Raw genomic sequence first — 24,337 nt, 5'->3', positions numbered from 1 at the left:
CTATATTAACTTTAAAATCATATGTTCATTACCAGATCAACTTTCAATTATTTCTAGCCTAATCCTATTAATCTGAATGATCTTGATGTTTAAAAAGTACATTTTGAAGAATCCCACACATTCACTTCCATGCAGTGACACATATTTACTATGCCTGAATAGCCACTGCAGTGTCACACATTTCTCAAAGCCTTCTGTCTGTGCTACAGAGGTGTTTTAGGAGGCGGTCAGTGTATGAAACACACCATATGTGACATCAACACCGAATGCAGGCAGTAAGGCAGTAAGGTACCACGGAATATGTAGTCCTAAAAATTGAAGGTAAGGTAAAGAAATTGGCAGAGGAGAAGCCACAAATGATCCAGGGAATCCAGAAAGGTCTGGATAGAGATGGCCAGCAGACAGGTAGCACTTACAACATGAAAGTAGATTTTTCAAGTAAACCTATATTGGATTGTCAAAAATAACTATTGTTTCTAATACTATAACAAAGCTGATGTTATAAAATGAATGTCTGTGCTGTGACTTATGATATTCTTTAACCACTTCCCGACCAGCCGCTGGAAGAATGGCACGGCTGGGCGAAACGACGTTATGTAACGTTGCTTCACCCTGTGGCCACTAGGGGCCTGCGCCACGCTCCCGCGATCACCGCTGGGCTCCCGCGATCGCTGGTGACACACCGAGAATCGGGATCTGTGTGTGTAAACTGTTCATGCAAAGTATGAACAGCGATCTGTCATCTCCCCTAGACAGTCCCCTTCCCCCTTCAGTTACAACACAGAGAGGGAACACAATTAACCCCTTGATCGCCCCCTAGTGTTAACCCCTTTCCTGCCAGTGACATTTTTACAGTAATCAGTACATTTTTATAGCACCGATCGCTGTATAAATGCTAATGGTCCCAAAAATGTGTCAAAAGTGTCCGATGTGTCTGCCATAATGTCGCAGTCCCGATAAAAATCGCTGATTGCCGCCATTACTAGTAAAAAAAAAAAAATAATAATAAAAATGCCATAAAACTATCCCCTATTTTGTAGACGCTATAACTTTTGCGCAAACCAATCAATATACGCTTATTGTGATTTTTTTTTTACCAAAAATATGTAGAAAAATACATATCGGCCTAAACTGAGAAAAAAATTGTTTTTTTATATATTTTTGGGAGATATTTATTATAGCAAAAAGTAAAGAATATTGTGTTTTTCTCAAAATTGTCACTCTTTTTTTGTTTATAGCTCAAAAAATAAAAACCGCAGAGGTGATCAAATACCACCCAAAGAAAGCTCTATTTGTGGGAAAAAAAGGACGTCAATTTTGTTTGGGTGCAACATCACAGGACCGCGCAATTGTCAGTTAAAGCGATGCAGTGCCGAATCGCAAAAAGTGCTCTGGTCAGGAAGGGGGTAAAATCTTTCGGGGCTGAAGCAGTTGAAGGGTAACTCCACTTTCGCAGGGAAAAAAAAAATAAAGAAAACATAGTATAGCATATACAATTGCTACACAAATCATAATGTATTTGAATGTTATTAAAAATTACCTTTCCTTTTCAATCTGCACCCACTGTAATTTTCTGAAAATGAAATGCAATATAGCTACCTGGAGGTGTTCTGTACACAGAATGTGTACAGAACACCCCCCAGAAACATAATTTCCTGCTTATGTGATTGGCTCACTGATTTTCCCAGAAGTCTGCACAAGATACAAGTCAAATTTCAGGCATCCCTTGGAACAAAAATTTAATTTTGGTGATATATTCCCAATAGGAACACATCTAAAGGGATGCAGGCCCAGCAGCTTTCCTCATTACTGCCCTGTAGGTGCAGCAGCTGATTGATAATGATGAAACCACTCCCATTATACTCACTTTCCCACATGGGCACAGAGAAACACACATGGATTTCTTCAGAATAGCAAAAGAAAGGAATCTGCAACAAAGTTTGTAAAAATCCTTGCAACGTACATATATTTTACCCAGGGGGGCAATGTTTTTTTTCTCAACAAAATTGGAGCCAAGGACGCCTCCCTCCTGCGGTGCACGCCTACGTGACATTGGTGAGCGTGTGATGGCCCTGCCTTATAGGCTTCACCCAGGGACGTCAGATTCACTTTGTCGTTGCTCATTTTGGTTCACTACATGAATCACCTTGGATCCCTGGACCCTATGAACTGATCACTGTCTAATTGGTAATTAGAATTCACCTCTAGTTGCACTGCACTGTTAGATTGTTTTATGCAAACTTTCTTGGTAATACGTTTATATCCTTATCACTTTTCAACTCTTTACACCTTTTTATTCAACCTTTCTTGGTGATGCGTTTTTATCCTTATCACTTTTCACTTCTTACACCTTGGCTACCACCAATACTTTCTAGTACTTCCATCCCCCTGTTTTTTACTGAGCACAGGATACCTTGCACATGTCATACTATAACTATATAAAATATATATACATATATTTTTTTCAGAAGTCCTTCATTGATGGTCTCAGCACTTATGGTCACCCTGACTACTTCAATTTCTTGAAATCTGTCTCCACTGGATGATTTTCTTGCTGCACAGCAGGCCACTCACTTCACTTCACCCCGTTGGAGATGCCCCCTTTTGGGGGTCCCCGATCTACAGTGCCACACTTTTTTATTATATAGTCAACCTTGTAAGTATGGTAGAGAGTGGGCTTTTATACTTGGTTTTATTTTATTTTATTTTTTATGATTTTTCTTGTTTTCTTGGATAGGATCAGACCATACAGCAACTCCTTCTATTAGATTTTATTGAACCCACGTGCATGCTCCCGAAGAGTGGATCAATCCACGAAATGCATAGAGCTATTATATGACGTGTCCCTATGATTCAATTGATATCTGTCAGTATGTATAATTTCTTATATTAATTGTTTATGATCATGTGGCAACCCGTCTACATTGTATATAGATATACATTTTTATGAATTGTACCAGTTATTATAATTGTATTGGATATACACTTACTCACGATTATGTGTTTGTCTGTTAATTTATACAATAAACTGAATTCTTTATACCTACGTGCTTCATTCAAAGTCCCAATCCCCTTTCCCCTCTTTTTTTTACATATAGATAGGGATGGAGGCAATTGACCTTACTTATGCTTTAATTTTACACTGCAGATATGCAGCTATGAGGCTGTAGGCACCCTCACATATTAGTATGTGCATTGCTATTGTTAACAAGAAATTTAAGACAAAAAGGTAAATTTCCCAGAGTAGGCACAGTTAATAATCTTACATTTTTGATCCAACATAGCAAGCTTCACGTTTACTTTAACCATCTGCTCTCTGGAAGGTTTACCCCCCTTCATGACCAGGCCATTTTTTGCAAGACGGCACTGTCTTACTTTAACTGAAAATTGTGCGATCGTGCAACACTGTACCCAAATAAAATATATGTCCTTTTTTTCCCACATCTAGCCCTCTGATGACATGGGCACAAAAGCTTGCACATGTTCAGTCATTTTTTTTTGTGAGTAATAAGGTTCCTTGTGATCTTGTGAGATTTAGCATGTATGTCATTGACGGGCAGGTAAGTGTAACCCGGACTGTCAATGATGCACGCACAAAATCCAACACATGTTCAGTATTCGATTATGGAGTGTAATACGTTTTCCCATTGCCTGTAAATCACCGTGATCATGCATCTGTGAAATGAGATCTCCTGGGAAGGTAGTGGTGGCCTGACCTTCCCAGGGGACATCTGTACGACCAGGGCTACGTCACCCCTGCCTATAGGAACCTGGAATTGCAATTTCAGCAAGTCTGTTCTAACTGGCATCTGGGGCTCTATCATACTAAATATCCCTCAGGATCCTTCCAAATGCATTAATCTAGCACTTCATTCAGCAATACTAGACTCTAATGAAAAGGAACACATTGAAACCCCAAAATGCATTGGCTTTGTATGACACATTATTTTGAATAACTTTTCTTTTTGTACACCAAGCAATAAAAACTTGACAGAAGTTCTAACACTTCTACATTCTTTTTGAAACAGAAGAAAATGTTTTGGCATTACATATACTTTAGGGGTACACATTTTGCATCCTACCTGCGAGCTGAGGCATGGTCCACACATCTGTAACCGCATTGGCAGACCGGCTGTAGACTTTATCAAGGAGAATAGGGGTCTCTTCATCAAAGAAGTAAGAGCAGAATGCTGGAATAGAGTTTGTGGGACCTCCGATGTTAAATCTATGAGCAAGAAAAAGTTTATTGTTTTTTTTTTGTTCCTCATGGCATAAGTCCTGAAGTTCTGAGTCTCCCCTCTATCAAAATATCTCATAACTTACGACACCGAGAACCCTCCAGATTAAATCTTTTGTAAATCAAAGAAGTGTTTTTTCTTCAAATCTACGAACCCCGACTCCTTTTGAGTAGTAATGCCCTAATACTAAAGGGCTTATCATAATGATTTTTACCTCTGTTCTTGAGAAATTGGCACCTCTCCCACAATCATATATGACTAAATGGGAAAGTGATATAGGTGAAGAAAAAGATTGGTGTCATATCTGGCACACCACAGACCATTTTTCCATCAATACTGCTGCAATTGTATACACCCCTCCCAAAACGCTCTGACCATTGAAATAAATGGGCAGCGCTGCCGAAGCGCCTGCAAAGTGATTTGGCAGCGCCGCAACACGGACGCTTTTAACCCTTTATTCGACTGCTAGCAAGGGTTAAAATCACCACACTAGCGGCTGAAAAGTGATGGTAAAACGACAGTAAAGCGCTGCTAAAACTAGCGGCGCTTTACTGCTAAGGTGGCAGTGCTACAGTGTGAAAGGGGACTAAGTGAAAATGTCCAAATTGGGCCCAAAGTGTCAATATTTTGTGTAGCCACCATTATTTCCCAGCACTGTCTTAACCCTCTTGGGCATCTGAGGGTTCACCAGAGCTTCACAGGTTGCCACTGGAGTCCTCTTCCTCTCCTCCATGAACATCAAAAGAGAGAATCCTAGTATTGAAGTACCTAATATACAGGGTGACTCTGTAGGTACTTTAAAAATTGATTGTGCCAACGTCCCTGACAATAAGTTGGAAATATCAAAAGACTAGAAAATTTGGGACTTTGAAGGCACAAGTATGAGCTACACAACGTATATATATAAAAGAAAGGTTTAAATTTTATTTATAATCTACAAAAAGACATAGAGAGAATAGACAAAACATCATTAAAAACACGACAGGTCTAGACATACATAACATGTTCTAACACCATTGAGGATCCTATTCTGCAGTTGGAAATATATCCCTGAGAATTTGTATAACATTGGTGATCCAAATGAAGGAAAAAAAGAGGGTAAACTTCCCCTAAAATAGTTGAAGGAAGGGGAGTGCTGCAGGTCTGGTGTTTCCAGAATGGTGTATTCTCCAATTGCTCATTGCTCTACATGTTTCACGTTGACAAGGAACGCTTCTTCAGGAGCTAGAGATTCTATTAAAATTATATACAGAGAAAGGAAAACATGTGTCAAAATTACAATATTCTAAAAGACTATTCTCAGTGAATATATTATAGAAACAAAATAATGCATGAAGAAGTAAAGAAAATTTTTTTTTTTTTGGTACAAGAAGGAGGCGCCCCCCAGTGGTCAGGCATGGCAGAGGCCCTATACAGGATAGAGGTCTCAAGTGGCAGGACAGCCGGAGGCAGCGGTCTAGGACAAACCACAAAGTGGGACACCCGCAACCCACTGAGAGACAAGGAAAGATAGAATATAGATAATAGCAGTACAGAATATAAGGATCATCTCACTCAGAGCCCAACTAGGAAAGGGAAGGGGAGGGGGGGGAGGGTAAAAAGGGGGGGGGAGGAGGGGAGGGAGGGGGGAGATGGGAAAGAAAGGGGGGGGGGGGAAAGGGAAGGAAAAGGAGGGAGGGGAAGAAGGGGGGGGGGGGGAAAAGGGGGGGGGGGAAGGGGAGTGGGCTGAGTTGACAGAGTATGTACATCAAGATATTGCTTACCAGGTAAATATGTCAAAAAAAAGAGTTGTATTCAAATAAATAAATGTGGTCAGAGGGTCGCAGACAGCGATCAAAATAGAAATATGTTGGTAGGGGTCAGGCAAGCAGCCAATGGACATCAGGGTCTCCCAGCTAAGTCACAATGGGTAATTGTAGATAGGGGGAGCTTGTATATGCTGCAGTCCTGGGGCACAAACATAAACAAGGGTGAGGATCAGTTACACTTATGGATACTCAAATCACTCCTGATATGTGTATTAAAGTGCTCTGCCTTGAAAAAGCAACTAATAATGGCTTACCCCACAGTAAAGACAATGAAGAGACTCCGGGAGCGCACCGTCCTGCTGAGTTGCTGCCTGTTGTATGTCTCACTTGTGAGCAGTAAGGCAGCCCCATATATGGGAAGTCCAGGGCGGAAGCAGCCGTTCTAATAAACACGGCGTCTTCCGGCCCGATAACAGACAGCCGCGCATGCGCCGAGTGACGCCACAGGTCGGACCAACGGCGCACGCGCGAAGAGACTCATTGCGCGCGTGCGTCGGGTACAGGAACGGAGAGACGGGGCCCGAGCGATGCGCCGACTGTAGAGGCGGGGAAACAGGGAAACACAACAGGTCCCCCAGATCCCCGTCATACGCCGCACATCCGGTCAGAGGGTCGGACCGGACGTGTGGCGCTGTACGATGGATACCGCTGACAATGCTGGCCAAATTGACCCCAGTTGAGACCAAAAGAACCAAGGGCGTTGTACCATGCATAACCACAGGGGGGAGACATAATCAAAAAGTGATAATAATAAAATATAATGGTCAGGTATTACAGGGTTGTACACACAATAATTTAAACATGGCAATAAAGAATTATGTGGCAGACAGACAAACTGCCAAGCTGTTATCAGTACAAAAAGGGGGAACGGGGAAGGAACAGGGGGGCATTTTAAGTTATAAACACATTGATCTCGAATACATAGTAATGGGTAAAATAATTAGTTTGTATGCATATTTATAAGCACCTTCTTTGATGTCTGAATATTTGAGTCTTGTCTTGCAAAGGCGGAAGGGGCAAGGGGAAAAGGGGGGAGGGGAGGGGGAGGAAAGGGGAAGACGGGGAGGATGTGGAGCGGGGTCTATTGGGAAGGAGGCCTTGACTAGTTTTACAAAAACGGTTTATATGAGAGAGACTCATTCAAGCCAGGCGCTTTGATAGCATTTAGGCGTTCTATCCAGAGTGATTCTTTTTGTAAAATCAGTTTATCCCATTCACCCCCTCTGGGGTTTTTGGGGATGACGGCCAGAACAGTGAATGAAATACTAGATGTATTAAACCGGTGGTAAAGATCAAGGTGTCTGCTCACAGGTGTGAGCATCTTTCCATTCCCGGAATAATAAACATGATCGTTAATTCTTTGTCTGAGTTGTCTGGCCGTCTTCCCCACATAGAAAACCCCGCAGGTACAGGTCATAAGATAAACCACCCCTTGTGTTTGACATGTTGCTGAAAATTTGGGATAGACGGTTTCGCCATTTGGAAGCAATATTGGAAATTCGGGGGATATCCAAGGGCAAAAGGAGCAGTTGCCACAAGGTAGTGTGCCTCTATGTTCTAAAGAGGGAGTTGAGTTGGAAGTCTTGTATTGACTAGAAACAAGGCGGTCCTAAGGACCGCCTTGTTTCTAGTCAATACAAGACTTCCAACTCAACTCCCTCTTTAGAACATAGAGGCACACTACCTTGTGGCAACTGCTCCTTTTGCCCTTGGATATCCCCCGAATTTCCAATATTGCTTCCAAATGGCGAAACCTTCTATCCCAAATTTTCAGCAACATGTCAAACACAAGGGGTGGTTTATCTTATGACCTGTACCTGCGGGGTTTTCTATGTGGGGAAGACGGCCAGACAACTCAGACAAAGAATTAACGATCATGTTTATTATTCCGGGAATGGAAAGATGCTCACACCTGTGAGCAGACACCTTGATCTTTACCACCGGTTTAATACATCTAGTATTTCATTCACTGTTCTGGCCGTCATCCCCAAAAACCCCAGAGGGGGTGAATGGGATAAACTGATTTTACAAAAAGAATCACTCTGGATAGAACGCCTAAATGCTATCAAAGCGCCTGGCTTGAATGAGTCTCTCTCATATAAACCGTTTTTGTAAAACTAGTCAAGGCCTCCTTCCCAATAGACCCCGCTCCACATCCTCCCCGTCTTCCCCTTTCCTCCCCCTCCCCTCCCCCCTTTTCCCCTTGCCCCTTCCGCCTTTGCAAGACAAGACTCAAATATTCAGACATCAAAGAAGGTGCTTATAAATATGCATACAAACTAATTATTTTACCCATTACTATGTATTCGAGATCAATGTGTTTATAACTTAAAATGCCCCCCTGTTCCTTCCCCGTTCCCCCTTTTTGTACTGATAACAGCTTGGCAGTTTGTCTGTCTGCCACATAATTCTTTATTGCCATGTTTAAATTATTGTGTGTACAACCCTGTAATACCTGACCATTATATTTTATTATTATCACTTTTTGATTATGTCTCCCCCCTGTGGTTATGCATGGTACAACGCCCTTGGTTCTTTTGGTCTCAACTGGGGTCAATTTGGCCAGCATTGTCAGCGGTATCCATCGTACAGCGCCACACGTCCGGTCCGACCCTCTGACCGGATGTGCGGCGTATGACGGGGATCTGGGGGACCTGTTGTGTTTCCCTGTTTCCCCGCCTCTACAGTCGGCGCATCGCTCGGGCCCCGTCTCTCCGTTCCTGTACCCGACGCACGCGCGCAATGAGTCTCTTCGCGCGTGTGCCGTTGGTCCGACCTGTGGCGTCACTCGGCGCATGCGCGGCTGTCTGTTATCGGGCCGGAAGACGCCGTGTTTATTAGAACGGCTGCTTCCGCCCTGGACTTCCCATATATGGGGCTGCCTTACTGCTCACAAGTGAGACATACAACAGGCAGCAACTCAGCAGGACGGTGCGCTCCCGGAGTCTCTTCATTGTCTTTACTGTGGGGTAAGCCATTATTAGTTGCTTTTTCAAGGCAGAGCACTTTAATACACATATCAGGAGTGATTTGAGTATCCATAAGTGTAACTGATCCTCACCCTTGTTTATGTTTGTGCCCCAGGACTGCAGCATATACAAGCTCCCCCTATCTACAATTACCCATTGTGACTTAGCTGGGAGACCCTGATGTCCATTGGCTGCTTGCCTGACCCCTACCAACATATTTCTATTTTGATCGCTGTCTGCGACCCTCTGACCACATTTATTTATTTGAATACAACTCTTTTTTTTGACATATTTACCTGGTAAGCAATATCTTGATGTACATACTCTGTCAACTCAGCCCACTCCCCTTCCCCCCCCCCCTTTCCCCCCCCCTTCTTCCCCTCCCTCCTTTTCCTTCCCTTCCCCCCCCCCTTTCTTTCCCATCTCCCCCCTCCCTCCCCTCCTTCCCCCCCCCCCTTTTTACCCTCCCCCCCTCCCCTTCCCTTTCCTAGTTGGGCTCTGAGTGAGATGATCCTTATATTCTGTACTGCTATTATCTATATTCTATCTTTCCTTGTCTCTCAGTGGGTTGCGGGTGTCCCACTTTGTGGTTTGTCCTAGACCGCTGCCTCCGGCTGTCCTGCCACTTGAGACCTCTATCCTGTATAGGGCCTCTGCCATGCCTGACCACTGGGGGGCGCCTCCTTCTTGTACCAAAAAAAAAAAAATTTTCTTTACTTCTTCATGCATTATTTTGTTTCTATAATATATTCACTGAGAATAGTCTTTTAGAATATTGTAATTTTGACACATGTTTTCCTTTCTCTGTATATAATTTTAATAGAATCTCTAGCTCCTGAAGAAGCGTTCCTTGTCAACGTGAAACATGTAGAGCAATGAGCAATTGGAGAATACACCATTCTGGAAACACCAGACCTGCAGCACTCCCCTTCCTTCAACTATTTTAGGGGAAGTTTACCCTCTTTTTTTCCTTCATTTGGATCACCAATGTTATACAAATTCTCAGGGATATATTGCCAACTGCAGAATAGGATCCTCAATGGTGTTAGAACATGTTATGTATGTCTAGACCTGTCGTGTTTTTAATGATGTTTTGTCTATTCTCTCTATGTCTTTTTGTAGATTATAAATAAAATTTAAACCTTTCTTTTATATATATACGTTGTGTAGCTCATACTTGTGCCTTCAAAGTCCCAAATTTTCTAGTCTTTTGATATTTCCACTCCTCCATGAAGACATCACGGAGCTGGTGGATGTTAGAGACCTTGCGCTCCTCCACCTTCCCTTTAAGGATGCTCCACAGACGCTCAATAGAGTTTAGGTCTGGAGACATGCTTGGTCAGTCCATCACCTTTACCCATAGCTTCTTTAGCAAGGCAGTGGTCATCTTGGAGGTGTGTTTGGGGTCGTTATCATATTGGAACACTGCCCTGCGGCCCAGTCTCTGAATGGAGGGGATCATGCTCTGCTTCAGTATGTCACAGTACATGTTGCCATTCACGGTTCAATGAACTGTAGCTCCCCAATGCTGGCAGCATTCATGCAGCCCCAGATCATGACACTCCCACCACCATGCTTGACTGTAGGCAAGACACACTTGATTTGTACTCCGAGTTCTCACCTGGTTGCCACGACACACGCTTGACACAATTTGAACCAAATAAGTTATCTTGGTCTCATCCGACCACAGGACATGGTTCCAGTAATCCATGCCCTTAGTCTGCTTGTCTTCAGCAAATTTTTTGCAGGCTTTCTTGTGCATCATCTTTAGAAGAGGCTTCCTTCTGGGACGACAGCCATGCAGACCAATTTGATACAGTTTGCGGCGTATGGTCTGAGCACTGACAGGCTGACCCCCCACCCCTTCAACCTCTGCAGCAATGCTGGCAGCACTCATACATCTATTTCCCAAAGACAACCTCTGCATATGACACTGAGCATGTGCACTCAACGTCTTTGGTCAACCTGGGCGAGGCCTGTTATGAGTGGAACCTGTCCTGTTAAACCGCTTAAAATGGTCTTGGCCACCGTGCTGCAGCTCAGTTTCAGGGTCTTGACAATCTTGTATTGGCCTAGGCCATCTTTATGTATAGCAACAATTCTTTTTTTCAGATCCTCAAAGAGTTTTTTGCCATGAGGTACCATGTTGAACTTCCAGTGATGAGTATGAGAGATTGAGAGCGATAACACCAAATTTAACACACCTGCTCTCCATTCACACCTGAGACCTTGTAACACTAATGAGTCACATGACACCGAGGACGGAAAAATGGCTAACTGGGCCCAATTTGGACATTTTCACTTAGGGGTGTACTCACTTTTGTTGCCAGTGGTTTAGACATTAATGGCTGTGTGTTGATATATTTTGAGGGGACAGCAAATTTACACTGTTATACAAGCTGTACACTCACTACTTTACATTGTAGCAAAGTGTCATTTCTTCAGTGTTGATAAGATAAAAGATATAAACAAAAAATATTGACAAAAATGTGAGGGGTGTACTCACTTTTGTGAGATACTGTAGGGAGACTGCTGTTCTGCTTCTCTGCTCGATGATTTCAAGGTCTGCTGACACCCACCGCTCGACTTCTGCTGTGTGTGATCACAGCGGAAGCGAGCTGCCGGCGGCGCGCATGTGCGCTCTCTACCCGGAAGAGCCGGATCACTTATATATACGTGATCCGGCACAGAGATGCCGCTCTGTAGCAGTAAAACTGCTATAGGGCGGACCTTAAGTGGTTAATATCTCTACACCTGTATTTTGACAACAATTCACACCTTCACACCATCTATATAAACTGAAGGATTAACATCTATGAAATCTTCCTGAAACCAAGGATAGGATTTTGTAACTAGAACAAGATGGTTGCTCAATTTTCACACCTCTTGTCCTGTTCTTGGACAATAACAGGTGATTGGATTAGGGTGTTTACTATCTGTGCGCGTATACCTTACATGCTTCTGTATTTTCCTGACACTCATTAACATTGAATAAGTGGCTTGGACAAGTTTAGCTGAATGTGACTTACTACCACAAGATATGCCAATACCTAGATACATTGAAACTCTTCCAGGCAATAGCTTGTCATGCATTATACTGTCTACCTATTCAAAACTAAAAAAATACTGCGCTATCCCAAAAATACAATAAATAACGTGAGAATAACAGCTGCAACTATAAATGTGAGACACAACCACTTACTATACAATAAATCAAAAAAAATAGCTGCGCTGTAATTAGTGAAATGAAAACAAAAAATACATTGTTGTGATCACTTATAAAAGTAAAAATGAACATCCACATGTGATAAACTCACAGTGAGAAAACAATAAAAATTCTCATGATTCAAATAAAACTGTTAAATAGAACAAATGAACAAGCATAGTCCAATCGCAAAGTGCATGAAGTGAATAGTTCATAAGGGTAAATTATCTTTTTGCACAGAAGAGAATGACAGTCATCCAGAATGGCATGCAACTTTATCTTCCAGGAAATTGTGATGACAGAAAGTATCCACCACCTATAAATACACTGCCTCTTACCGACTCCCTTGATCTCTATTTAGGAGATCATACGGGCGGATGGCTGTCTACCCCTGCCTCAGGTATTGAACTGCAAACGGTTCCCAATTTGGCCTCCCCGACAGGAATCTTCTATATAGTAGATGGATACTCGTTCCCCATGGAAATACAGATAAAGAACGCTCCCATAGCGTAACACGTTTCAGAATATTTATTAAAAAAAACAGAAATACACTTACAATGTTAAAACGGAAAATTCGTTAGGAATCAAATTCCAGCCGGCTACAATCTGCTGCCTGTTGCTTCCGGGATCAGCGAGGTTAGTGGTGACATCAGCACGCCGCTCCTCCCTACTGTCTACCTAGTCTTTCTTAACCAGAGTTTCATTCAGAGTTCTTTCTGCGCTAGAGCAATGAGAAATTTCTGACTTTTGAAAAAGTAACCACACTAATGATCTGTTTAGCTCTCTTCGGGTAGTGGAGGTATTCTCTCCATTGACCACCAATGTAAAGGGAACTCTTCCCAATGAATGCTAATGTAAAGAGCATTTTTTCACACTGACCACCTATGTCAGAGGTTCTCCTGCCAGTGGACACTAATGTTATGCCCTGGGTCCTTCTCCTACTAACCACCAATCCAAGGGACTCTTTGCCACTGACTATACATGAGCGTGTCACCGACCACAGATGTAAGGGGGTCCTTTTCCACTAACCATGAATATAAGCAGGCTTTACCCAACTGGCCACCAATGTGAGGGAACACTATCATTTTTACAGTCTATGATTCTTTTTTGGCTATGATTTTTATTATTAAATTCAATTCATCATTCTTTCTGAAAATGATTTAGTCATATAGAGCAGTCCTAGGTGTCACATGCCTTAGTACACCACATTCCTTATTCTTTTGATTATTCCTATATCTTAAAGTGATTGTAAGGCTTTGCTTTTTTTTTTCTTTTTTTTTCTTTTAAATAAAATAACAAAACATGTTATACTTACCTGCTCTGTGTTATGATTGTGCACAGAGCAGCCTTGATCCTCCTCTTCTCAGGCGCTCCTGGCTCCTCGCCCCCCACCGAGTGCCCCTATAGCAAGCACCTTGCTATGTCTGCACATTGCTGGATTGAGATCGGGCTCAGATATGTATTTGGGAGGGCTTGGGGGGGGCAGAAGGTTTTTTAACTTACTGTTCAGGCTAATGAGACCTAAGAGTTACTTAATGGACTTTTCTTTGTTAAAGAGGGGTCGATTTACTAAAGGCAAATTGTCTGTGCACTGCAAGGGCACTTACAAGTGCAATGCAAGTGCAGTTGCTCTAGATCTGAGGGGAACATGCAAGAAAAAATGAAAACAGCATTTTTGCCTGCACATAGTTGGATGATAGAAATCAGCAGAGCCTTCCCTTATTTCAGAGTTTCCCCTCAGATCTAGAGCAACCGCACTTGCAGTGCACAAACTATTTGCCTTTAGTAAATGAACCCCAATGGCTGCTCTACAGTAGTCAGCATTTCATCCATCTCAGCCTTGGATGCAATTCAGTTGTATGACTGCTCTAAACTGATTGTTTGTTGCTTTCTGATGATAAATTCGTATTTCAACATGATTAAGCTAATTTCCAGTAGTGGTAATACCCCGAGATATCAAATCTGCTTTGCAAGCAAAAGCGTAATGCTGTTACTCTTTTTTGAAGATTAGCCGTGTAAAATCTGATTATTCAGAAAGAGCAGTACTCAAATAAATTATTTTTAATTGTCTGGTCATCCTGCAGTGATTGGATTAGCAGGTAAAATCTTTAGTGCAGCTTGTTCTATGGGTGGGGGGGGGGGGGGGGGGGGGGGGGGCGGGGACGATTTGTATAGACATCTGTACAGGAACCTGCACAGATGTCTGTCAAATCGCCCCTGAAGTCGGACTGCATTGCCGGGTTGAAATCGATTTCTAACCCGCAGCAATGTGAACATAGGCTAAGGGAACCTGTCATTAAAGCATTGTGTGGGCTGCTGCCATGCTGGTCCTTTGCATTCAATATTTTTGAGTCACTGACCTGAGATAAGTGTGTGCATAAAAGGTTCTAATTTCATTTAGACTTCTGTTGTTGCATACTTATCCCGCGACAGTAACTGCATATATCATATATTACAAATCTTCTATAGCTGTCTCTAAAAAGGAACATGCTGATGTTTATGTAAATAATCAGGATGAGATTAATAAGAATTGAAATCCAGCATAATGACTTAAAATTAGCATTGTCCAGCAGTTATTGGATAAAAGAAATGTGAATAAAGCATCAGGATGAAGTAGCTTACATCCATGAGTTATCAAAGAGCTGAGCACAGTTATTTTTAAATAACAATATTACATTTTTATAGAAGTTTTAGTGACTAGCATGATACCAATGGATGACTGCAAAGCAAATGTAAAAAAATAAATAAAATAAAATAAAAAATCTCCATCCTGTTACAACAGGCCTGTACGATCAACTTTAAATGTGTATCTAAAGGACCAAAAATTGTATATATTTCCGCTTACCAGTCCTTAGATGTGGTGGCTGCATTTGCTTGTTTTCAAGCTGATTTTCTTTATTTCTACCTGGTAATCCTGCTGGAAACACACTTTTTGTCCTGTTGTGACAACTGTTACTCACTGGACTATATCTATGAAGGAACAATGTAATCCCTCTCCATTACATAAGAGAGAGGTGTTCTGTAGTTTATGGAAGAGAACTAAGAAGGCTGATAACATTGTTTAAAGGATAAGTTCACCTTTTTTTTTCTTCTAAATTCCAGCTCCTCTATGTATCAATAAAGCATTAATGTACTTCTTTTGCAAAAATAAAACAGCTTTCCATCTATTCTACACACACTTACCTCACTGTATTTATGGATGTTTCAAATACTGCTCGATTACTTCTGCCTTACTTCCTGGACAGACTATAGGTCATGGCACAGGAAGGAGTTGACCAGCTGATCTCATTAGCACACACCCTGCATCGTCTATCCTCAGCTGGTAAACTCCTTCCTGCGTCATGACCTAAAGTCTGTCTAGGAAGTAAGGCAGAAGTGATCGAGCAATGAAGCTAGTGAGGTAAGTGTGTGTAAAATAAATGGAAAGTTGTTTTATTTTTGCAAAAGAAATACAATAATACTATATTGGTACATGGGGAGCTGGAATTTAGAAAAGAAAAAGGTGAACTTATCCTTTAAGGTTTCCATTCAGAGCACATGAAGTTATTACAAGGTTGCTGGAATTCTGACAGGATCAATTGGCATTTTTGTGTAATTGCAAAAAATTTACTTAGCTTAAGAAAAGAAAACAAATGCAACAATCACATGTGTGGAGTGGAAAGACATAATAAATAAAGCTTTTACTCTTGCACTTAGATACAAATAATTGTATGGCTATTTGAAGTGTTGATAAGGAATCACAAACAACATATATGCTAGAAATTTTTTAAATTTTGTTTTAACCTCTGCATGTAAAAATTATTTTTACAGCTTGAGGTGGTAAAACCTGGAATAATGTTTCACAAGAATTGGTTCTTTGCCTACCACTGGCTCATCAAGGTGTTAAAACTGAACTCAAGGTTTCATTTAACCAAGCTGGTCCAATAAACTATTTCTTTCACTAACAGATGTACTTGCTGGAAGTGCTGTATAAACTGTATGTACAGTAGCATCAGCTAAATGCCGTATAGAGCGCTGTGTTTGGACAGTGGGGTGGGGACTTCCTGTCCCATTCCCGCAACAAAATCAAGTTGGGCTGAGCACTGCTCCACCATTCAGAGGAAGCCTGCATAATGTACAGTTTATTTAGTGCTCGCAAGACAAAGTTTCCCATCTGTTAGTGAAGGAAATAGTTTATTTGGACCAGCTTGGTCCAATCCAACTACGAGCTGAACAGAAAGTAACGCAAAAGTGGGCATACCTTTTTTGTTAACTCACATAGGTCATTGACATTTCACATGTTGGTAGAGTAATAGGGCGTACACACGGTCGGACTTTGTTCGGACATTCCGACAACAAAATTCTAGGATTTTTTCTGACGGATGTTGGCTCAAACTTGTCTTGCATACACACGGTCACACAAAGTTGTCGGAAAATCCGATCGTTCTGAACGCGGTGACGTAAAACACGTACGTCGGGACTATAAACGGGGCAGTGGCCAATAGCTTTCATCTCTTTATTTATTCTGAGCATGCGTGGCACTTTGTCCGTCGGATTTGTGTACACACGATCGGAATTTCCGACAACGGATTTTGTTGTCGGAAAATTTTATCTCCTGCTCTCCAACTTTGTGTGTTGGAAAATCCGATAGAAAATGTCCGATGGAGCCCACACACGGTCGGAATTTCCAACAACACGCTCCGATCGGACATTTTCCATCGGAAAATCCGACCGTGTGTACGGGGCATAATTCTTCCTCTATAGTAACTCTTTGTTTCATTGCAGATAAATAATGGATTCCAAGCAGCAGCAATGTGCCAGCATTGAGTTCTGAATGAAGGGGAGGTGCAGGCTTTCTGGCAACCACAGAAGACTACAGAATGTTTGCGGAGGTGACATTGACAAAAGCAATGTGCACCATCAATGTCGGACAGCCTGCATCCCTCCTTTGTCAAGAACTCATGCCGCGTACACACGAGCAGACTTTGCCCGGCAGACGGGATTTCGTCGGACAATTCGATCGTGTGTGGGCTCCAGCGGACTTTGTTTGCTCAAAAGTTGGACGGACTTAGATTTGAAACATGTTTTAAATCTATCCGTCGAACTCGAGTCCGGTCGAAAAGTCCGCTCGTCTGTATGCTAGTTTGACGGACAAAAAGCCACGCTAGGGCAGCTATTGGCTACTGGCTATGAACTTCCTTGTTTTAGTCCGGTCGTACGTCAGACTTTGGTGAATTCGACAGACTTTGGTGGATTGTGTGTAGGCAAGTCCGTTCATTCAGAAAGTCTGTCGTAAAGTACGTCGAAAAGTCCGCCGGACAAAGTCTGCCGTAAAGTCCGACCGTGTGTACGCGGCATCAGTGAGGGCACGTTGCTTCTGCTTGGAAGATTTACTATAGAGGAAGAGTTACCAACAGGTATGAACGACCTATGTAAGTTAATTAAAGGGCTATGCCCACTTTTGCAGTACTTTTGGTATAGCCCTTGTATTTAAAGTTAAATTAAATCTGGACTTATGCCGCATACACACGATCGGATTTTCTGACAACAAATGTTGGATGTGAGCTTGTTGGCGGAAAGTCAGATCGAGCGTATGCTCCATCGAACATTTGTTGTCAGACTTTCCGCCAACAAATGTTGGCTAGCAGGTTCTCAAATTTTCCGCCAACAAATTTTTGTTGTCGGACTTTCCGATCGCGTGTACAAAAGTCTGTCGGACAAAAGTCCACACATGCTCGGAATCAAGTACGAACCGGAAGCGCTCGGTCTTGTAAAACTAACGTTCGTAATGGAGCTATCATCTTGTACGTCACTATGTTCGTAAATGTTGGCCAACATTTGTGTGACCGTGTGTATGCAAGACAAGTTGTAGCCAACATCCTTCAAACAAAAATCCACGGTTTTGTTGTCGGAAAGTCCGATCGTGTGTACGGGGCATTAGGCTTTACATTTTTGGTTGAACTCAATGGACATGTGGCTTTTTTTAAGCTGTAAAATTATGTATTTTCTTACCGCATGTCGATAATTAAGGCATCTGTGTTAACGACCTTCTTCCATACATGTTCTACCAGAAGATTTGACACTTGGTTCAGAAGTTCGCAGTCAGCAAACATATCAAATCTCATGTAACCAATATTTTTTTCAAACACATCTGTGTGGAAGGAGAACTTGATAAGATCTTCAAACATATCAGGAGAGGGGATCTGAAAGAAGGAAAATCTTTTAAACAATCAACAAGAATCTGACTATAATTACCAACAGAATTCCTGTGTATTAAAGTGATTGTAAAAGTTAATAAAAAAATAAAAAAATATGTTATACTTGCCTGCTCTGTGCAATGGTTCTGGGGGCCGCTTGCTGTGGGGGCACTCATGCATATTCGATCCTGAGCCGTGCTGAGTGTGTCCATAGAAATGCACAGCACAACTCCCACCCCCACTCTTTGCTCATTGGCTATGATTGACAGCAGCAAGAGCCAATGGCTATAGCGGAGAGGGCTATTGCTCTCGAGCACTGCGCTGGATTGAGATTTTGCTTAGTAAGTATTTTGCGCGGCTGGGGGGAGTCCTGTTCAGAGAAGCTTCTTTACCTTCATGAAGAAAATGCATTAAAGCGGTATTAACCCCCCAAAAATTATTATATGGCAGCTTACTAATTCCTAGATGTGATGTGATTCTTCTATTCTCACCTGGTGATCCAGCCAACAATTCTGTTGTTTTTAAAAAGCACAAGCTCTTCAGCAGAATGTATCAGCTTACATTGTGTATAAAATAATCAGCTTTTATTTATTCATCTAAAACCTTCATCTCAAAAGTAAAAAACGGTTTGCTGCAACTGATTATAAGGTGTGAGCTAGAGTTTGACTTCAATTTGTTAGTGTATTTAAATCTGATAATACATTTAACACTACCTTCCCCTAGACTGACAATGATGCTGTCTGCTGTGTCCCCTGTGCTCATTCCTCCAGAGTTGTGTCTCACTAATACAGGAGTTGTGTTACTGGCCAGATGACCAGGTGTAAACAGAGGGAAAAAGCCAAAGAAAAAAAAAAAAAGACTGGTGCAGCCACCACCACATCTAATGATTGGTAGGCTGCAATATAATAAATTTATAGTTTTGGGTTTAATACCGCTTTAAGATCAAATTGCTTCTACCTTTACAATCACTTTAAAGCAGTGGCAGCTGGTGGTCAGTATTTTGGGGGGGCGGTGGTGGACAAACCTCCCCCCAACTCGCACCGCCATCACCAACCAAAGTTGCAACACTCCTACCACTCCTCTCCTCTCCTCTCTGAGCCCGCTACCTTCTATACATAGAAATCCCCATCAATCATGTCTCCCCCCATTAGTGCGATGTGTGCTCCAATCAGAGCTGCTCCTGCCTCCACCGATCCGATCCCCGGAGAAGTCCCAGCACACCCTGCACCACCGCCACCGCACACCGCTGCAGAGCTTGCCCCCTATCGTTCTTGCTCTACTCGTAGCCGTCCTCGTCTCCCCAGTCTGCTCTAAGATTCCTGGCCAATCGGGTCTCAGGAGCTGCTTTCTGATTGTCCGGGAGAAGAAACAAGAAGACAATAGAGAATAATAATTCGCTATTGTCACACAACTAGGTGGGACCAGGGCGCAGTGCTTTGCGCCCGAGCCCACCTTTTTTTTAAGCCAATTAGAGCCTCCGGCTCTAATCATGTGTTTAAAAAAAAAAAAAACCCTCACTGGAATTCATGCGTCCGGTGCCCCGCATGTAGATTAGGATAGGGGAAGCGCCCCTTATGGTTGGACCAACCCTGCTTAAAAGGATAACTAAAGGCATTTTTTTTAGTTCTGTATACACTAGAACGGGATTAGAATAACTGCCAGTTTTTATCGCTGTATGTGAGAATTACCCTCTTTATATGTCCATTACCATCAAAAAGTAATACAAGATCCCACATTTTTGGTTGACATCCGAACACTAATAGAGGGGGAATCTTCCAATGGGGACACTAGTTCTGGTAACCCTGGTAACACACCGGGATTCCCTCACTTTCCTCTTACTTCCTGTTTTGGCAATGGGATAGGAAGTAAAGGGAGATCTCCCCAATGGGACACAGATGGCAAAAACAAAAACTGACGGGGGTTAAAAACCTCCCTTATGCTATATAAAATGGGGGAAAAACAGTTTTGCTTTTAGTTACACTTTAAAGCTAAAGGCTCTGATCGGTGTACTCTGAAAGCAGTGGCTTCTGCTGTCCGAACACAATGCCATACACATAGGATTTTTTCCCAATTACCTTATTTATGTGCTGGTTGAATGAATGAATGTTTGGCCAGCTTCAAGCACATGGATTTTTTTTTCGATCAGCCATCAGGCATCCTTCCCGCAGTGTTATTGTATTTTGACAGAGGGGACTCCGCTGTCAAAATACACTTATCAGCACTGCAGCCGTTTGGCTGCAGACCCTGATCGAAAGAAACATTTCCAACAGCCCCATTCGAGAAAAGGCAATTATTATTATCATTATTCTCCTAAACAGAAACAGCCATAGAGGGATCAAAATTTGTCAGGTCCTTGCTGAACCAGCTAAATTTCGATCCATCTATGGCCAACTTTAGAGTGATATTTGGTGATGTTACTGCTGTGCTCACCATTTTTCTCTTTATTTAAAGCCCTGCCCCAGTGCAGAAAAAGGCATGATCAGACTAAGACAATAATGGGAAAGATCAGCTAGTGGCCAGTTCTTTGCCATCTGTTTTTTTGGGGGTTTTTTTGTTTTTTTTTAGCACAGTTTCCGGAGTTCGGTTTATCTTTGACCTCTTCACACCTAGGGGTAAAATAAATCCTAAGCTCAATTTTGAAAGTTTGACATGTGTTAGTAAAACCGTACATATCATCACAACTGTTTTTTTTTTTCAGGGCTTTCTTTTGGTGGTAAGGTAAATGGTAATGGATATCTCCTGATTTTTTTTTTTTATTATCAAAAGAAATGTTGGACAAAATAGTAAAAAAACTCATTTTTTTAAATGTAGCTGTATATTTCTAACCATTATCATAATTTACCTCCAAACAACAACCCAAAATAAATTCTCCTGCTCCTGATGATTGCAGTGATACCACATATGTGTATGTTGGTTGTTGTTTATACCTGTAGTACAGCCCAGAAACAATGGTGCGCATCTTGCATTTTTTTTTTTTATCCTGCTTAAAACACACTGATACCAATTACATTTGTTTTTTTTAATTCTACACAAAAAATGCTGACCGTGACTTTTGACCCCGACCTTGACGTTTGACACTTATTTTCTTTACTTTTTTATTTCGTTTTTAATTTCGTTTTTATTCTCTATTTTTAATTTTTATTAGATTTTTTTTGATTGTTTGTTTACATTTGTTTGTTGTATTGTTTACAATTCCTCTACTGCGAAAAAAGGAAGATACAATGTATCATTCTCTTCATTTAGAAGAGGAAGGAAACCCAGGGGTGGGCTCACAGTGACTAATCACTGTGATAGCCAATCAGAGGCTATCGCAGCGATCAGGTGACCCAGGACCGACATTCCCTGGTCCCGACCGTTAGTACGAGACTCGGGGGGGGCTCTGTGCTAGGAGCATGGTGTGCGGCTCATTCCCAGCACAAAGCATATATGTGGCCCCAAGAAAAAAAGCCCACTTCCGTGAGGCCGCATATATACATGTGGTCGGTGCGAAGGGGTTAATAAGGCAAACAAAAGTGTATAACCCAAAAGCAGCCTGTAAACAGGTGCAGTTAGCTACTCTGTCAGTAGGTGGCTCTGTTTCCAAATACTGTGTTAACCACTTAACCCCCGGACCATTTGGCTGCCCAAAGACCAGAGCACTTTTTGTGATTCGGCACTGCGTCGCTTTAACTGACAATTGCGCAGTCGTGCGACGTGGTTCCCAAACAAAATTGACGTCCTTTTTTCCCCACAAATAGAGCTTTCTTTTGACGGTATTTGATCACCTCTGCGGTTTTTACTTTTTGCGCTATAAACAAAAAAAATAGCCACAATTTTGAAAAAAAACACATTATTTTTTACTTTTTGCTATAATAAATATGCCCAAAAAATATATAAAAACATTTTTTTTTTCCTCAATTTAGGTCGATACATATTCTTCTACATATTTTTGGTTAAAAAAAATCGCAATAAGCGTTTATTGATTGGTTTGCGCAAAAGTTATAGCGTCTACAAATAGGGGATAGTTTTATGGCATTTTTTTTTACTAGTAATGGCGGCAATCAGCGTTTTTTATCGTGACTGCGACATTATTGCGGACAGATCGGACACGTGATTCAAAACCCAGACTGTCCTGGTGAATCCCGGACAGGTGGCAACCCTAGGGTGGAGATAGTGGCCATCTAAATGCCATAAGGAGAGGAGCAGGGGCATGAGAGGCAAACATTCCACAGCCATGCAGATGTAGCCTTGTACTGCAAAGACCCTGCACAGGGCACAGGTCAGGGCCAGATAGTCTAACACCCAGAAGAGCCAGCTGTAGTTGTCTTGACTTGATACATGATCTAAGTGGACTGAGGGAAGGATGCAAAAGACCTTTTAGACCAGGCTAAGGCCACTTTCACACTGAGGCGCTGACCTCATTGTCGGTAAAGCGCTGCCAATTTTAGCGGTGCTTCACCGTCTTTTTTAGCAGTGCTTTTCGGCTGCTAGCGGGGTTTAAAAGCGCCTGTAAAGCGCCGCTGCTGAATCGCTTTGCTGGAGCTTCGGCGGCGCTGCCCATTGATTTCAATGGCAGGGGCGGTATAGGAGCAGTGTATACACCACTCCTGCACCGCCCCCAAAGTTGCTGCTTGCAGGACTTTTTTTCCCATCCTGCAAGCTCACCGCCCCAGTGTGAAAGCACTATTTTTCACATTAAAACGCCTGTAAAACACCTCAGTGTGAAAGTGGCCTAGGTGTTCTCTGTCATGAGTATTAATACCCCCAGAGGTCCTAGGAAAAGTGTACAGAATCTTAAGGTGCAACCGCAGTCCTGTCTCTGGAACGTCATGAAGGGAGTCGTGAGCTGAATGTATAAAGCAGGGATATGCAATTAGTGGACCTCCAGCTGTTGCAGAACTACAAGTCCCATGACGCATAGCAGGACTCTGACAGCCACAAGCATGACACCCAGAGGTAAAGGCATGATGGGACTTGTAGTTTTGCAACAGCTGGAGGTCCGCTAATTGCATATCCCTGGTATAAAGTCTAATGGGCAAGTCAGAGCCTTGAGTGAGTACTAATGAACCTGGGAGAAAGAGAGTAACATTTGGGAGCGTACGCAGCTGGGTAGAACTATGGCGGGGGACATAGAAAGAAAGACTACAGAAGGCAGCTTGTTGATTTCGTCTGACTTATGAATCTCGGTTTAAAGGATAAGTTCACCTTTTGGAACATGTTACATGTTCCACTCGTATTTAGGATGGAACATGTAACGTCTTGCAGCAGCTACAGCCTCTCCCCCAGTGACAGCGAGTAGGCACCTTCTCCGGACGCCCGCGGTCACTGTTTGAAAATAACTTAGCCATGCAGGGCTCTGTGAATGGGAAACTACAAGTAGGTGTTGGCTTATAGTTTTATTGAACTACCATGGTGCTGTTGAGTGCTTTGGTAGTTCATTCTCCCTTCCTGTCAATGTGTATCTCCCCTGCCTGTATGAGCAGAGAGATGCACAGACAAGGCTGCAGGAGTCCTGCATGGCACCCACGATCTGCTGAACGCAGGTGCAATGCTTTACATGCAAATTATTTTTACCTGCAAAAAGATGTGCATTTTTTTTTTTTTTTTAAGGGGAATAAAGCAGAATGCTACAGATACATGGAGAAGGGTCTCAACATTGTGGATTTCCCAGGGAGAGAGGAGATGCAAAAGGAAAGATGGCTAATTTGTGGTGTGCAATGTGCGTCTTTCACAATGCCTGCATGGCACCCACAATCTGTTCAGCAGATCGTGGGTGCCATGCAGGACTCCTGCAGACTTGTCTGTGTATCTCTCTGCTCGTACAGGCAGGGGAGATACACATTCATTTTTGTCTATGGGGATGTATGCTGAAGACACCTGTTAGTATGTCTATGTGATGTGATGTGTCACTGCACTGCCATCTTTGAAGCACAACAGTTAATTATGGAAACTATATCTTTAC

At 42.4% G+C, this 24,337-nt stretch overlaps 1 protein-coding gene across 2 annotated transcripts in view; it reads right to left on the bottom strand.

Moving 5' to 3' along the window:
- The window catches only part of RBP3 (retinol binding protein 3), a 38,878-nt gene that overhangs the window by 5,070 nt on the left and 9,471 nt on the right, over positions 1–24,337 (bottom strand). For both annotated transcript variants that reach the window (XR_012235725.1, XM_073597283.1), the window contains exons 2-3: positions 18,212–18,402; positions 4,083–4,225 (exon numbers count right to left, since the gene is read on the bottom strand). Coding sequence is in view for 1 of the 2 variants with exons in the window: in XM_073597283.1 (XP_073453384.1) it covers positions 4,083–4,225; positions 18,212–18,402 (334 nt within the window). In the remaining variant the exon portion in view is untranslated. The remainder of the gene's footprint in view (positions 1–4,082; positions 4,226–18,211; positions 18,403–24,337) is intronic.

Source organism: Aquarana catesbeiana, linkage group LG08, assembly GCF_042186555.1.
Source record: "Aquarana catesbeiana isolate 2022-GZ linkage group LG08, ASM4218655v1, whole genome shotgun sequence".
In the NCBI taxonomy this organism is placed as follows: domain Eukaryota; kingdom Metazoa; phylum Chordata; class Amphibia; order Anura; family Ranidae; genus Aquarana; species Aquarana catesbeiana.
This window is presented reverse-complemented; position numbering and strand designations above follow the sequence as displayed.